This window comes from Bombyx mandarina, chromosome A1, assembly GCF_030267445.1.
Source record: "Bombyx mandarina strain Sakado chromosome A1, ASM3026744v2".
Taxonomy (NCBI): domain Eukaryota; kingdom Metazoa; phylum Arthropoda; class Insecta; order Lepidoptera; family Bombycidae; genus Bombyx; species Bombyx mandarina.
Window position 1 is genome coordinate 3758508 of NC_143234.1, and position 18625 is coordinate 3777132.

The window sequence follows — 18625 nt, forward strand, 5'->3', positions numbered from 1 at the left end:
CTATATATTAATACGTGAAACAAAAAATTTGTACCCCTTTTTACGAAAATTGCGCGCACAGAGTATGAAATTTCTCAAACTTATAGAGAATATAGAGAAGGAGTGTACAATGCTAATATTTTTTTTAAATAATGCATAAAAGGTACTTTAAATCAATAAAGAAAACATTCCACACACTACCATGTATTTGACACAACACATACATAAAAATATACTCTTTGTTTACTGTCAATTGGGAAACTTTGTTATTGTTTAAAGTCTGTGGTCGAATTGAAAATAGATTAATATTGTTTGTCTTTATTATTATTGATCTATAGTGCAGTTTTGGTGAATACTGTGATTATATTATCGAAATATAATAGTGTTTGACAATAGAACCATAATAATGTTTAAACTTATAATTTCAATTAATTATTGTCGAATCTCGACTGCAGTAGCGGGGCCACTAGTACATATGTATTAGTAGACGAAAATGTTTGTAATAGGCGAATTCATTTGTTTGTATAAAAAAAATAACTAGGGTCAGTTTTCAGATCACATTCATCCTTTTTGCATATATTGGTGGAAATTAAACTATTTAGCAATCTCCTTATTCTTTTAAACATACAGAAAATTGAGTATGTTATTGCTATATATTGACCTTAATCTGAGGTTACCTTCCTCTATAGATATAATGATATATAAGTCACCGTCTACTTTCGCCATAACAATGGAGTTTAAATTTCTAAGCGGGTATCGTATTCTTAAAATCAGGACGTATGTTTGACTGTTTCGTGGTAATAATAAGAGGGATCGTCATATCTACCCGTGCTAGCTTGCAATACGTGATACTATCGATAAATACAATTATGTTAGGTTGATGTTAACTGAACATCAGATTAGTGTAATGCCCTAGCATTGTCCTAGCCCTTATGCTATTTTTATCTCATTGTGAATGTGATAGAACATGAAGCCAAAAGTATTTTGAATGTAATTTTATTTTTATGCGACAAAACAGCAGCTATTAAATACAAACAGGGTCGTTCTATTACGAACCTGTTTGTATTTAATAACCGGTTTACATAACAAGGCTATTCAACAAAATATCGATAACATTAGTACTGACGTATCGACCAGCGCCCATCACTAGTAGCTCGGATGCCTCGTTATTTGTTGTTATTAGTTTTTTTATTCATACTTTTTTTTTTTACATTGGGATGCTTCGGAACCGGTTCTTAGCTCCTAATCTGATGAGCTCGACCCGACCGCGTTCTCACCAAACCAGAAAAAGTATGCAATTGATGTATAGGATAGAGGCAGGATGTGGTAAATGTTATAGTACCTACATACATACATATGATTCGGCGTTGATTTGCGTTGAATTGCAAAATAATCTAATTGTAATTGTCTTCGAAGGTTTTTTTTATTCCTTAAATGGGTCGACGAGCTCACAGCCCACCTGGTGTTAAGTGGGGACATCTACAACGTAAATGCGCCACCCACCCCGAGACAAGTTCTAAGGTCTCGAGTATAGTTACAACGGCTGCCCTACCCTTCAAACCGAAACGCATTACTGCTTCACGGCAGAAATAGGCAGGGTGGTGGTACCCACCCGCGCGGACTGAAAAAAGGTCCAACCACCAGTAAAACAAGTAAATCAACTAACAAAACTAGTAAATCAAGTGTCATAAGTTCGTTTGTCCCCGAATCGAGACTTCCATCTCATGGGTCAAAGTTGAGGTCGGCACTCAAGTTAGAGCTCCGGTAACCGGTATTACGGCGAGACTTTCATCCATAAAGTGCAAGAAAAAAGCTTATTCAATCGCTTAAGAGCGGGACTCATATGAAAAAATCAGAGCTCGTGCGTATTCACAATGATGTTGAGCGTAGAACTAATACGTTACCACTAATTTAAAGCTATGCGAATATACCCGGACTCAAAGCTGTGGCTGGTATAAATTTCTCATTTGTTGCCTAATAATTTGCATTCGTATAATAATTCATATACAAATGTTCACGATTGACTTCCACGGTGAAGGAATAACATCTATACTAATATTATAAAGAGGAAAGATTTGTTTGTTTGTTTGTTTCGAATAGGCTCCGAAACTACTGGACCGATTTGAAAAATTCTTTTTCCATTAGAAGCCGACATTGTCCCTGATGAATATAGGCTACTTTTTTTTAATTTTTATTTATTTTATTTTTTTGGTTTCATGTGTGTTTTAATGTTTCCGAAGCGAAGCGAGGGCGGGTCGCTAGTCGTGTAATAAAAATGAAACCCGTAAAATTGTAATTTGCGTAATCACTGGTGGCAGGACCTCTTATGAGTATGCGCGGGTTAGGTACCGCCGCCCTGCCTATTTCTGCCGTGAAACAGTAATGCGTTTCGGTTTGAAGGTTGAGACAGTCGTTGTAACTATACTGAGATCTTAGAACTTATATCTCAAGGTGGGTGGCGCATTTACGTTTTAGATGTTTATGGGCTCCAGTAACCACTTAACACCAGGTGGGCTGTGAGCTCGTCCACGCATTTTAAGCAATAAAAAATATTTTTTTATTTTTTATTTATTTTAATGCTTCTTTCATTAAAAGATAACAATAGATTTTAAAAAAATCCATATTTCGTTTAGTACATACCACTACGAACTGACCCTCGTAAATATTCTAATACTTGTTTTTTTTTTTCTTACCGGAAATTCGACTACCCAGAACCAGTTCTGTTAACAGTAGCAACATTAACTTGACTAATAAAAGACATAATTATTTTATTTTAATGATAATTTATACGTTATATATACACCGTAAACTGATATGGGGTAAAAATATTTTTATTTCCCCTCGTAAAAAGGTCAGGTGCTTTTTAACGACCGTTTTCGAAATAGCAGCGTTTTGTTTATTATCTTTGATGTGATCTTCAATAATTGGACATTTCTAGTCGATGAAGCTGTCTGGATAAGTGCTGGGCATGTGTCCGATGATGCACGTGCGATATTTATAAGCATTCCTATCACATATCTATCTGTTGATCTTTTAGCTTTTTCCGATCTACTGAGTTGTGATGAAGCGCATATTTTTTTTTGTTTTTTTATTGCCGTTGTAGGCTGACGAGCATACGGCCCACCTGATGGTAAGTGGTCACCATCGCTCATGGACGGCAGCAATGCCAGGGGCAGGGCCAAGCCGCTGCCTACCGAACCGCTGCATATTCAGGTTTCCATTCTTCGAATTAATAAATTTTTTAAAGTATACGTTGGTTGTCAACAAGTGATCAAGAAAAATGTTTTCGCAAGCCATTTCGTCATTTCAATCAAAGCTTTGACGAAAATATTTAAAGGCGAAAACCAGTTTTAAAAATAGTTTCGATTTGTATTTTATGTTATAATAATATAATTTAAATGTGGTATATTATGGTATGGTTGTAAGAAATATTATGTTTGTACATTAATTATTACCTCCATGCCTTATTTTCATAATTTTTAATGTGCTTTATTCGTTGTATGCTTATTGATAGATAAATAAAGTTTGTGCACTTATAACTGGACAAATGTAACTCAGATTATCTAGCAATCAGAATACGATTTCACACGTAGTAAATTAAAAAAAAAAAAAATTATCCTCTCGAAACATACTCAATAATCAATTCAATCAAATTTAAATTCCACAAGATATTTCTAAACCGACTCTTTAAAATTACAATCGATAAAAAATGAGATTCAAAAGTTAAAGTTTTCGGCAGTGAACATTAAATAATTAATGAAATTAGATTATAAATCGCTCTTATTATACCATTATTGTGTCAATATACATAATTCAGATTACATCGTTTCTTGGACATTGCGATCATTTGATTTAAGTAGTTCGTTCTCTAAATGGTCCATTGGATGGCTTCATTTAGTGTTTAATAATGGAAGAATTTGTGGTAATAATGTCAATGCGTTGTCAATAAATAGTTTTTCTACTATTAGGGGATTCCAGTTTTTTTAGTCAAAGCGTATCTGCTGTTAAAAAATTACTATCCACTTTGAGAATCTTTTGATTCGCTTTTGACCTTTATGAGCATAACGGATTTTCAATTTTTTATTTTTTTTTATTGCTTAGTTGGGTGAACGAGCTCACAGCCCACCTGGTGTTAAGTGGTTACTGGAGCCCATGGACATCTACAACGTAAATGCGACACCCACCTTGAGATATAAGTTCTAAGATCTCAGTATAGTTACACAGCCCACTGAGTTCCTCATCGTATCTTCTCAGTGGGTCGCGTTTTCGATTCGGTGGTAGATCCTGCGAAGCACTGCTTTGCTAGGGCTAGTGTTATCAACGTCCTCAAATTAGAGCCCCGTGAGTGGCGGTAAACACTCACCATCAGTTGGGCTACACGCCCATCTGCCTGCAAGGTCTATTATAAAATAGTTTGATTGGTTTCGATTGTTTTGTAGAAGATTACGCTCTTCCAATTGCTAGAGTTGTCGTACTTATATTAAACATAAGTACATCAGTAGGTTAAGGTAAAAACAAAACAATATATTTATTGCTAGCGGCCCGCTCTGGTTTCGCTCGGGTCTTTAACAAAAATTTCAACGATATTTGACGTTGTTTTATTTTTTTAAATAAAAGAACACTTATTGCGTAATTACTATAATAGTAAGACATATGCTGTCGCGACACTTTTGTAAATAATAATGTGTTCTACAAAGTCGTAGTATATTATATTATTCTATCATCAATAGTTTTCGCAGGGCACGCGATGAAAAGAATATTTAAGGTAATTTTTTTACACCTTGAGTTACATTATTGGAGTTTTAGTAAGGATCCCTAATTTTTTTCAAAAAAGATTATAGCCTATGTCACTCGGGAATAGTGTAGCTTCCAAACAGTGAAAGAATTTTTCAAATCGGTTCAGTAGTTTCGCAGCCTATTCAATACAAACAAACCAAACATTCTTCTTTATAATATTTGTATAGAAGTATAGATAACTTACAAAAAAATTCAAATTATATACGTTTTTCATCTCATCGTATCAACCAAACGAACTTGTATGAAGTTTGAAAACTTCCAAACTTTTCAATCTCAAATTCAATTCGCCCACATCTCTAACGAGTTCGTCATAATTACTGTAACATTCACAGCATCCCTTTCGCACAAATCGCCAATCGTATGTTGGTTTCGTTCTCCCGCGTCATATTCAACGCCATGTTGTAATAGAAGCTTTTATTTTGTGTCATTATATCCGACGTCTAATTGGAACATGATATGCATTCACAATTATTATTAGAGACCCGTCGTTAGATTAACGAGAATTTCAAACTTTAAACGAAATTAGAAACTTTAAACTTGTTTTGACACGAATCTTGTTCACGCGTTATTAACTTTTCAAATACTAAATAAACGGCTTTACCGAAATTCGGTTCTAGCCTCTCTTTTGAACGAAGAGGTGCTATTCCTATAAATAAAATAATAGAAAGATCATAAACGTGTTACGAGTAAGATACAATCTTAAAGTCCACTGAGTTTCTCACTGGATCTTCTCAGTAGGTCGCGATTCCGATCCGGTAGTAGATTCATTCGCGAAGCAGCTGCTCTTGAGTTGTTAGGTCTCTTTCGGAGGCGCTCGAGCAGCTGTTAGCAAATCCCACCTCTCCTGGCTGAGCCTTTGCTCGCCCACCTATACTGGTGAACTGGAAAGGCCTCCGGGCCAGCAGTAATCATTCAACCATAAAAAAGGGTCGCGATTCCGATCCGGTGGTAGATTCTGAAAAGTACTGCTCTTGCTAGGGCTAGCAGTTTAGGCTCAGCCCATGAGCTCACCTATCCATCCGCGCCATAGCTAGAATAGCTCCTTAGCCAACTAATACGTAAATACAAAAGGTTTCATTTTTATGGCATTAATATTAAAATTATTATGAACGCTTTCGAAATCGTTTTAATGATTTCGCGATCTTTCTAATACCAGATTCCTACAGGGGTCAATGCCACTCGTAAGATTAAAATCTTAATTGTATTTATCTATCAGATTAGATGGCCGTTTGAACATCATCACGACTGTCGTGGGTAATCAATTTATTATGGCAATTAAGCTCAATAAACTACAGTTCACGACAGGTTGACATTGCAATCGCGGCATAAGGTAGTATTGTTACGTCAAATTTTAATAGGACAACATTGTTGGGTTTTCCTTAATATTTATCCACTGTTATCCTCCTTGCGTTGATAATCCTCAATGCTTAGGGCTGTGGCCTCATGAGGCTTTCATGGGAAAATACACATGATTGGGTCCCGTATCTTTCCATGTCAGTGCTTTTGGAATTGATTTAGTTCTTCGAGGCTGCAACAGTCTTATTTTGGTTCGCCTAACTAACTGCCTCCCGAAATTTCGGTATTGACTGTTTTGCGGTGGAAAGGTCGAACTCCAATTCATCCCTTCCGGGCTTGGGACCGGCGTTGGCAGAGTTAATATGACGTCGTTGTCAAACCAAAATCTGCTATGTGCACTTTAGGAGATTTTTACTTTTTGACCTTTTCGTATAGTTCACAGCCCTATCTACCGTATAAAAAAAACTGTTATGTGTCTATAGCTTTAATATTTATCTATAGCTTTCATTTGATATAGTTCTTAAAAATTCACCTTCATATAAAATTTTATATGAAAATGTTTACTCGTTAATTCAAAATAGAGTTTTTGCACATAGCAGATTTTGGTTTGACAGCGACGATATGTAACATTATTTGTTGTTAATGTTTTCGATTTGAAAATCGTTTTGCAATCGTACTGGTTAGAGATGGATTAATACGATCGATACTCAATACGAATGATAAAATAACAAAGATTGTGCAAGTTAAACATCTAGGTATTCATCTCTCCTTTGTCGTATCACTCTTGTCAGAGCGGTCGTGGTCGTTATTTGGTATCATTGCTGTGGTCAAATGTTGTGCGCCTCACAAGGAATAGCCACTTCTCTTGGTATGTGGTGATGGTTAAATACAATTTAAAAAAAAAGAGAGAAAAATCCAATTTTTATGTCCTTTCTAAAACTTATTTCGCAGGTTTTGTTTCGCGTCCGTGTTAACTCGTAAATCTTGGTGACCGCGAGTGTTACCGGACCCCACACAGGTAGTTTTTTCCTACCTGACCCGAATGACTCAACTCGGCTGATTATCGATTTTATTTGAGTAATAAAAACACCTCGCCTGTACCTTGTTGTGACATGTCTTTATGTGAATTTTTTGGGGCAATTTTAAATGTATCTTTTTTTTATATGTCGTTGCTCGGTAAATGTAATAGGGTTGTGGGTGTAGTTTTTTTTTATACTTATATATTACAGCTTACACTGCTAAATTATTTATTGATATTTCTGTCAACCTTTTTCATTGCGACATCTGTAAATGGGTTTGGCCGATTCGTGCTTCGGCCACTATTTCCCCAAACATTCGTCCTTGTTTTTACCTAGGTTGATAGCCTTAAGAGGCTATTTCAGCCTCCACTAACTAGTAGTAGTAGCGAGAGAGAGTATAATTGTTTCAGCGTAACCTTAACTAGTAGGTGAGCTCACGGGGCTCAAGCCGGAATGATGCTAACACTGACCCTAGCAAGAGCAGTGCTTCGCAAACTCTACCACCGGATCGGAAACGCAACCCACTCAGAATATCCAGCGATAAAGTTTTTCTTCTAATATACTTTGGTTTACCTTATTGCTATTTTATGGGTCCGTCGCGTTGAGTAATTAAATAAGATCAAATATCAAATTCAACGGCCGTCTGGTGTAGTTGTAAATAACATGGTCACTACACAAGGGGGTCGCAGGTTCGAATCCCGCCAAGGGAAGATATTTCTATGATAAATATAAATGTCCTTTATGTATATTAAATATACCATGTATATTTATGTATATTAAAGACCCACTGAGAAGTCGTCCTTAATGTTCTCATCTTATTATTTAGGAAGAGCTCATTCCTTAAATTTTATCTCGAGGGCCGTACCTATATTGAGATCAGACTTGGTCAGCCTTACGAACTTATTGAAATTCGACTACGACATTCTATCGCAAGTCAAGCCGCGGTGAATCACGCTATTCTGATCGGCGCGTCTCGGCTCCGTTAACTAATCAACACCAGGTATTTTCTTACTAGTCCAATCAAATAAATAAAGTGGGAGGACCTTGTGTGAGTCCGCACGGGTAGATACCACCACCCTGCCTATTTCTGCCGTGAAGCAGTAATGCGTTTCGGTTTGAAGGGCGGGGCAGCCGTTGTAACTATACTGAGATCTTAGAACTTATATCTTAAGATGGGTGGCACATTTACGTTGTAGATGTCTATGGGCTGTAAGCTCGTCCACCCATCTAAGCAATAAAAAAGGCCATTGATACTTACTATTTAGCCAGACCATTCTTACATTAAACGAATAAGAATTATTTTTGTTTAAATCAGACCAAGTCGCCTTGAATTCGCAGAAATATTTGATGTGCTTTATTACTGGTGGTAGGACCTCTTGTGAGTCCGCGCGGGTGGGTACCACCACCCTGCCTATTTCTCTCGTGAAGCAGTAATGCGTTTCGGTTTGAAGGGTGGGGCAGCCGCTGTAACTATACTTGAGACCTTAGAACTTATATCTCAAGGTGAGTGGCGCATTTACGTTGTGGATGTCTATGGGCTCCAGTAACCACTTAACACCAGGTGGGCTGTGAGCTCGTCCACCCATCTAAACAATAAAAAAAATAAAAAATTGTGCTTGCGATTTACATTTAAATTCTTAGCAAACAGTACAGTAAGAGCTAGTGCTTACGTATTGAGTTACTGAAACCGTATATTTTTGCGTCTATAAAACTCGAAGACTAAAAATGCATTTTTTTAGGTGGCAACTCCAAAATGGTATAACTTACAAATCGAATGCACACAACAGCATACGTTGTGTACAATAGTCGTTATAACGCGTTACGCGTAGTTTGAGTGCGGTCCGCTTGTGTCAATATTTGTGTGAGTTGCCCTACGGACCCACCGCGTTTCGTGTTTCGTTCCCGGAAGAAAAGAAAAAAAAAAACTAATTTCTTTTTTATATACGTACAAAACTTTATGGCTAATATTTTGCATGTCAATGATAAATCAATCATTTTTGAAGTGAAACTTCTTTAGAAACGTTGTGATTTCAAACTTGATGAAACGAAAAAATAAGTCCATAGAGACACAAACACATAAATGTATAGGATTCAGCCGGCGAGAGAATGAGATAGAACACATTATACGTGAAGTTAAAATATCAATTCACAGAGGGCGCTACCTCATCCTATAAAAGATGATTTACAATTATTTACTAATGACAAAATTTTACATATACTTAGATATTTAGGATAATTGTATTTTAATTTTTGAAGGTTTCACTTCTACCACGTATGAATTGCACACATGTTTTTTATTTAGGCTACCACCTAAAATCCCGAAAAAAATACTCTCAAAATAATGGGGAAGATGTTGACAGAAGAAGACGTGGATGGAGTGTGTGAATGACGATATGAGAGAAAGAGTGAGTGTTGAGATGACGGCTGATAGAGGAGAATGGAATAGAAAATTTTGCTGTGCCGACCCCACCCCTAGTGGGATAAGGTGGAGACAAAGAAGAGGATTCCGTCGGGAAACTCTTTCATTGTCTTTACAAAATATAACTGATACTTTTCCCTTTGCTTGTGCAGTCGAAGCCGCGGGTAATTGATACTACATATATATATGATATAATCCAATCCGCGCTAAAAAACAAGTTCAAGAATTTGACAATGAAACGTACAACGAACACTATGTATATTTTGTTATCTAAATTAGATAAACTTGATAATGGAATTCCACTAAATTAAAGATACTACAAATTATAATGTATTATTTATTACATTTCAACACAAACACGCTGTATTTGATGTAATTAATTATATTGCGCTTATTTAAGAAGCGGCAAATTAAGTCTGTTTATTGCCATTGTAGTTAGACCAACGTATCGTCGCTGTCAAACCAAAGTCTGCTATGTGCAAAAACTCTGTTTTGAATTAATGAGTAAAAATATTTTCGTATAACATTTTATATGAAGGTGAAGTTTTAAGAACTATATCAAATGAAATCTATAGATAAATATTAAATTTCAATTTTAAGTTTCAATAGTGGGCTAACCTTTGTCACGCAATTAGCAATTTTATGTGTCGTGTTGGCTTTGTTTCCGGAATCAAAAAATAGTAATTAAATAATTTAGTGGCTTTGTAGATTTGTATTAGTCTCTGATGTCTGAGACAATTGTGCAGTGTATGATAGGGATTATTTAAATTCATATTATGGTAAATATGGTAGTTTAGACAATTGTTGTTTTTTGTATTGTAGGTTATCAATTACGTGTAATTTTCAGATGCCTGATGAAGGTCTAATAAAAGACCGAAACGTTGCTAAAATAATAATGTAATTTGTTATAATAGTCCTATCTTGTCCACATTCCTGAGATACACGAAAAATATTTTATAATAATTATGGACGACAATATTGATAATAATAAATATTAAAGCTAACAGTTTTTTTTATACGGTAGATAGGGTAGGACCTCTAGTGAGTCCGCACGGGTAGGTATCATCGCCCCGCCTATTTCTGCCGTGAAGCAGTAATGCGTTTCGGTTTGAAGGGCGGGGCAGCCGTTGTAACTATACTGAGACCTTAGAATTTATATCTCAAGATGGGTGGCGCATTTACGTTGTAGACGTCTCTGGGCTCCAGCATTATGTCTTAGAAAGTGGATGTGCGTTAATGGGATATAAAATTATGAAAAAATTATCATAACTATCCCAAAATGTAAGAGCTACCGCTTCGAACAAAAACAGTCAAATGGCACGAAGTAAAGTATTATAAGGCGTCAATAAAAACACTACATAATAATATGTACATTTAAAAAACTAAATGTATTTTGAAGACGTCTTATAAAATTAAATATAGAGTCACAAATTTTATACTGAGTGACTGACAAATGGAACCTGTGCTCTCTGACATACATAATATATTTTACAACAAATATTTGCAGTCGCGGAAGAAATAAATCAGCTATGTAAAATCAACCGGCTTGGATTCCGTGTGTTATCTGGTGAACCTTGCGAGAAACCTTGCCTAAAATTACTAAACTATTGTGATCGATATGTTTTTTTAAATTTATTTAAAGAGGATCAATAAGTAGACCCGGTTTAATTCACGAAAAAATTGAAACGTCTTAACCTATTTAGGGTACAAGGTACAAATGCACCAAGTTTTTAGATTTTTACTGTTGGTAGGACCAGATTTCCTTGGAAATGAAATTTCCTTGACTATATAATTTATAGTTGGCTAAAAAAAAGGTTCTTACTTCTTCATCACCAATTCAGAATACAATTACACCGATGCCGAAGAATTGACATGAAACTCAAGAGGTTTTTCCAAAGAAATGTACATTACGCGAAATTTACAAAATATGTATTATTACATATATTGAACTGCCGAAGAAATAGGTCTGCAGTACTGAATGCTGACCAAAGATATATCTCTTCGTGCTGATGTCCAATATTTAAAACCAAATTAGAACATGATTCATTAATAAATAAAAAACGTGTTTACGTTTTAATCACGCCTAAAACTTTAATCATGTTATCAATAGGTCTAATCATTTAAATGATCTTAATAATTTTTAATTAACAATTGATTATACCTGGGGCTTCGAACATTTCACAGTTTGCGTGGTCAAGGTCCTCCAGTTTTGAAGTAATTGAGTTTTTTTTTTTCAGGTAAATTCGAACCGCATCCGGCGGCTGGCTTCAACATGGGTTACCTGGTGGCTCCTTATCCATACCCTAATGGTGGCGCCCATCCTCTTCCTGTTGCTATGGTAAGTGCATAGCTTATAGAAGTAAACGTAATGATAAGGTCATTCGTTTATAAGTAGTATAATTTATAAGTTCTAGAGGACAGTTTATAAGTAGCAGCAGAAGATTATTTAAAAACTAGCGACCCCCCCTCGCTTCCCTTCGGAAACTGTAATTTATTATTGATTTCTCCACTATTTAATGGATGTTATTATACATACAAAACTTTCTCTTCAATCACTCTATCTATTAAAAAAAACCGCATTAAAATCCGTTGCGTAGTTTTAAATATTTAAGCATACATAGGGATATAAGGACAGAGAAAGCGACTTTGTTTTATACTATGTAGTGATAGAGTTGAGTTAGTAAAAGACGCCATTAAAGAATATGTAAAATTTCTCGTATACATTCAGTTCGATCCAGATTTCTTTTACTACAGCTACAGCTATGATCGATAAATTCTCTTTCTTTTACAATTTAAATACTTATACTCTTGCCTTTGGTATTATCTTTGTAGGCGCGATGAGCATACGTCCCACTGTCGCTTGTGGACTTAGGTAAAGATTGTGTAAAACCCAAGTTTTTGACGAGACTTGAGGTAGTACCGCTATGCTCTTTTGAGGACTCCAAACCTTTTAGGCACCATCTTGGTATTACTTTCCAAATGACTCCGACACTGAATATCACTCGAAACATCGAGTCCAGAATCCCAGATAATATTATGCGGGTATCCTCAAAATAAAATGTCGACCAACATCACTTTTATTGTTTTATTCTGCAATGTTACTGCGTGATCACATAGGTCTGTTCTTATTGAAAAAACGACATCTTCATATCGAAGTAGAAATCGAACACAAAATTTTTATCTGTCTGTACTTGTTAACTCAGTATGCTTTGTCTCTTATGAAAAACTCCTAGATGTTTGTGTGGCGGATAGGCATCATACAACGCAAGATAATTGACAGATGCCTGAATCTCGCTTACGACATTTTCAAGATAAAGCGCATATATACAAGTTCCGAACAACAACATTCTTCCGGTCACCGTTCTCGTCGAACCCGTCGCTTGCGACGAAGGGCTCGACGAGTAAATTAACTCTCAGACACAGCCCACTGAGTTTCTCGCCGGATCTTCTCAGTGGGTCGCGTTTCCGATCCGGTGGTAGATTCTGCGAAGCACGGCTCTTGCTAGGGTTCGTGTTAGCAACGTCATCAGGTTTGAGCCCCGTGAGCTCACCTACAAACGTTAGGGTTACGCTGAAATAGCCTCTCAAGGCTCTCAAAAAAAAAAAAACTACATTCGGACCGTCGGTCTACCGAGCAATCACCCGCTCGGTGGAGGATCTTCCCTTTATCGTATATCTCTACAGTTTGCAATGTGAATATTATTTAGGATTATGATGTCATGACGAAAAGGTCGTTCGAAGCAGTATCAGTTTTTCTTATTTGATACGTGTTTTATTTGATATGTTTTCATTTCGATGACACTTTCATAATTTACCTAACAAGAACGTAATTCATTAGTACCCAACTCAAATGGAAGACAAACTTAATTTAAATCAACAACTGCATAAATCGAATATACACAATATGAAAACCTTAAAAGACCGTTATCAGAATCTTATCAAAAGCTATCTATTCGTGTCGCCTTATCTGGTCAACAGATTGTAACTCGCGAAAAATATTGCGCGTGTAATAATATACACAACGTATTGTGTACAATTAGGGCTGGCACGCATATTTTTTTTAAAACAATGTTTATACTTACTACTATCGCGAAAATTAATAACAGGTAACATACACCGAATTCTGTATTCTACACTAAAGCAAATCTTTTCTTTTTTTTTACAAGCAAGCCATACTTCATGAAGGCCCTAATTTAGGATCAACTGACTATATGAATATACAAAAAGCTTAGCAAAATTTAAATCAATTATTCCACGCTATCGTTTACGTGCTGTCGCTAAACACATTCGTAACAAATCATATGAGTGAATTATTGCATGTCAACGCCTTTTATCACTTTATAATGCAATGTATGATATGAGTACATTGTGTCATTTGTACATTGTACATTACGAGGAAACCATCAAAACGCCTTAGATAAAGCCGCCACCCACCTACAATATGTGCTTACTGCGAATTTTTTAACTTCTCGACCGCGTAAAAGTTAACACAAATTTGTATGGAGTTGTAACAGCGCCCCTAGCGGCAAACGTAGGCAAACGTTCCAACTCCATACAAATTTGAGATAACTTTTACGCTATCGAGAACGTTAAAAAACTCTCACTAAGCAAACCGATATGAACTCTTACTCTCAGTTCTTTAATACAACGACTGCCTCACCCTACAAATCGGAACCCATAACTCCTTCGCCGCAGAAAAAGGTGAGGTATTTGTATCTATCCTTCTTCTTCGTCACTTCCTCATTACTGAGGGTCGTGACCACCTTGATCTAGTTTCTGAACCAGCTTCCTCCAACATTGCTTGTATCCGGCCTGCTTAATGGCGCCTGGGACGCTGGTGTCTGTGGCCTCCCTTACAATGTCTGTCCACCTGGTTGGCGATCTTCCACGTGACCTACAACTATTAGTTTTTCCTTGTTGTCAGGATTTCGTCTGGCCACGTGTCCGAAGTACTTGAGGAGACGCTGCATACAGATTGTACAGGTACGCCTTTTGAGCCCAGACGGGTATCTACCCGTTTGGACTCATAAAGCGCCCTACAACCACATACACAATAATCCTTAGCTAATTTTACGTTCCAAAACTAGAACGCAAATAAATTTATGAAAACAGTTATGATTTATGACAATCGACTCTTAAGCAATTTTTATTACGAAAGAATATTGGTGGTAGGACCTCTTGTGAGTTTACTGGTGCTAGGACCTCTTGTAAGTTTACTGGTGGTAGGACCTCTTGTGAGTCCGCGCGGTTGGGTACCACCACCCTGCCCATTTCTGCCGTGAAGCAGTAATGCGTTTCGGTTTGAAGGGTGGGGCAGCCGTCGTTACTATACTTGAGATCTTAGAACTTGTATCTCAAGGTGGGTGGCGCATTTGTGCTGTGGATGTCTATGGGCTCGTCCACCCATCTAAGCAATAAAAAAAAAATTAAAAAAATATTTACGCGCCAGCCCTGCACCAAGAAACGATTAGTACGAAGTCTTATCGTCACATATCTGAACGCGTGTGATCGTGTTACAATGCATTGTTACATTTATTATGTTTGTTCCTTCAATAAAAATGTTTTCTTGCAGTAAATGGGTTTGATTATTATTCGATTACTAAAATCTTTTTAACGGTATTAAAAACTCAACATAATGATTTCTTTTTATTGCTTTAATGGGTGGACGAGCTCACAGCCCACCTGGTGTTCAGTTGTTACTGGAGCCCATAGACATCTACAACTTAAATGCACCACCCACCTTGAGATATAAGTTCTAAGGTTTCAGTATAGTTACAACGGCTGCCCCACCCTTCAAACCGAAACGCATTACTGCTTCACGGCAGAAATAGGCAGGGTGGTGGTACCTACCGGTGCGGACTCATTTCGGTGACGTTGTCGAAAAATCGTCACCGTCGGTAAGGTTACGCTGTTTACAGAACTGTGACGTCACAAGAACGTTAATTATAGCGTTTTTAGTGACACGATCAATCTGAGACTCGTTTGGATTATACTGGAGATTGTGAAGGAAATCAGTTTATCATTATAAATAATAAATAAATATTTACTAACAATCACGCCACGTTAACTGGTCCCGTGATAAGTTCGTAAAGAACTTCAGTTACAGGTACCAGATAACGGAAATAAATGTAAGATTTTTATTATACACATACATATATTTAATATACATAAAGGACATTTATATTTATCATAGAAATATCTTCCCTTGGCGGGATTCGAACCTGCGACCCCCTTGTGTAGTGACCATGTCATTTACCACTACACCAGACGGCCGTTGAATTTGATATTTCATCTTATTTAATTACTCAACGCGACGGACCCATAAAATAGCAATAAGGTAAACCAAAGTATATTAGAAGAAAAACTTTATCGCTGGATATTCTGAGTGGGTTGCGTTTCCGATCCGGTGGTAGATTCGGCGAAGCACTGCTCTTGCTAGGGCCAGTGTTAGCAACACTCCCGGTTTGAGCCCTGTGAGCTTACCTACACGTCAAGGAGAGGCTGAAATAGCCTCTCAAGGCATAGGTAGGGAAAAAAAAGTAGAAAAAGTTAGAAATTTCTTCCAAAATACGCTGTGAAATTTGGAATGTTTTTTTTTTATTTTATTTTATTTATTAGGCAAACAGTATAATACATCACAAGCTAAAAAGAAACAAAATCTGGCTTGCAACATAAGCCATTTGCGCACGACTAAGCAAGACAAAGTGCTGAGTTTGTACACAGTGGTCCTTACATCTATTTATTTGATGTTAATTGGAATCCGAAACGTATATTAAATGTAACTAGATGATGGTTTTTTTTGTTGATAACGCCATCTTGTTGTGTCTTTAAAGCGGTTAGTTGCCCTCAATTAAGAAAAATAGTATTGTTATTCTTCAATAGATGTCGGGAAGAGTTGATTATTGAAAACACGAATAAAACAACATTTTCTGAAAATAAATCGTAGCTAGATCGATTTATCGCTCCCGAAATTCCCTGTATACTAAATTTTATGAAAATCGTTGCTGCCGTTTCCGAGATTCAGATTATATACATATATATTAATATACAAGAATTGCTCGTTTAAAGGTATAAGATAATACTACAGTATGTAAATGTTTGTGTATGACTAGGTAAAAGTCTTTTTAATCATGGCCGTTACCATACTTTAAAAACAAAATTATCTTAAATTTTATTAATAGGTTGAACTCCTACTAATAAAATTATTTAATACCATCGATAATGGTCAGTCACCCCAGTTATGTTTAGACGACGCGTTCTTAAAATATCATTTGGTATTCACTTGACAACAAAGACTATACAATTAAAACTTAAGTCCGCGACCACGTAAACTAAATTCAAATTCAAATTCAAAATTCAAAATCATTTATTTCAACGTAGATGTCAGTATAACACACTTGTTGAATGTCAAAATATAAATAACAATGTTAACTCTACCACCGGTTCCAAAAAAAGCCACAGTCCTTAGAAGAACCGGCGAAACAAACTCAGCGGGCTTTTTTGTTTTTTCTCAAATATTTTTTTTATTTCAATAATTAAAAATGTTGCAATAAACGAAAAAACAAGTCAAAAAATACAATAAAAAAATATAATAATAATAATGAAAAATGAGAAAGTATTTGAAACGTTGGATATAAAGTAATGACAATAAAAAACGCGAAATTAATACGTAAAATTATTTTGATTATGTCTAGGCCACGCAAAAACTGAAGAAGGAACTACATATATGCTTAAAAAGTCACCTCTTATGACCTTTGAGGTCAACACACTATTTAATAGTTGATACAGACGTCTTGTGTTTGTTTATTAAGAGCACTGTGTAATGTTTGTAAAACAATAAAAATAATAATAATAAAAAACGAATAAAATACGAAATTAGGAACAGGACAATGTTTGTTTACTTTCAAATGAAAATAAAAACATACGCTTTTAGTACGGAACGCCGCGCGGTAATCTAATCGTCCCGACAAATCTATTTTTATTGAATTATTTCCATGTAATAACCGCACCACGTGCCCGGCCCGGGAACGAAGCTGGGACGCACCGGAAACGGTAACACAAACAGTTTTTATTTTCGATCTTCATCCTGCGTCTGTCTACCAATGTGTACTGTCGATGAAAAAACAATTGTAGTTTTTAAAATAAAAATAAAATAGGCTCGTCACATTATGGCGCAATATTGTTACAGTAATATATATTTATAATGGATATAGAAAACTCTAGAATTAATTAACAATAAAAGACAACAATAAATGATTGCGTTTTCTGTAATTTATAATAATAAGAAAACCACATTTAAAACACTTAATCTCTTTTAAAAAAATAATATTTTAAACAGTGTTACTATACAAAACTGAATGACAAACAGAACAGTGAGTTATTTATTACGTGTAAGAAAAATCTTTTTTTAAAACTAAAGAGTTTTAAAGGTTTTAAATGATAAAGGTTTTTCTTTAGGTACATATTTTTATAACAATGTAGTATGTTTTAAATTTAATTATAGTTTTTCCCAAATATCATAACCAGGGCACATGCTATGTTCAATACGGATAACAATGACGAATAAATCAATAACTATTCCTTCGAAATTTGATGAAAATGATGTTTCAAAATGCGTTTATGTAATTTCCCTTTTTTTTCTACCTATGTTGATAACATGGAAGGGCTCTGCCAGCTTAACCGGGCGAGTAGGTGAGCTCACGGGGCCCTAACATGAAGACGTTGCTAACACTAGCCATAGCAAGAGCAGTGCTTCGCTCGATCGGAAACGCGATCCACTGAGAAGATCCGACGAGAAACTCAGTGGGCTGTGTCTGAGGGTTAGTTTGCTTACCGACCCCTTCGTCCTAAGCGACGGGTTCGACGAGAACGGTGACCGGTGCTTGAGGTACCTAAAAGCACCGATAGCGGATCGGGAAGATCCGAAATTAGGGTTAGTGTTTAGGATGACGGCGACTCTTTAACGTTCGGTCCCCAGGGTCAGGTATAATGAAATTTCCCACGATTTAGTCTAAAGTTATATATAAAGTTACTATTTTACTAAACAAAATAATGAATTAAATTAAGCTCATTAATTTAAAAAAAATCGTTCATATGAGCGCTATTTTCATTAACG

The 18625-nt window shown here is 36.1% G+C and overlaps 1 protein-coding gene across 6 annotated transcripts in view; it reads left to right on the forward strand.

The window, feature by feature from the left end:
• pan (transcription factor pangolin) overlaps positions 1–18625 on the forward strand; it is a 213682-nt gene that overhangs the window by 92462 nt on the left and 102595 nt on the right. For all 6 annotated transcript variants that reach the window (XM_089739613.1, XM_089739614.1, XM_089739615.1 and 3 more), the window contains exon 4: positions 11748–11848. In XM_089739613.1, the coding sequence (XP_089595739.1) occupies positions 11748–11848 (101 nt within the window). The remainder of the gene's footprint in view (positions 1–11747; positions 11849–18625) is intronic.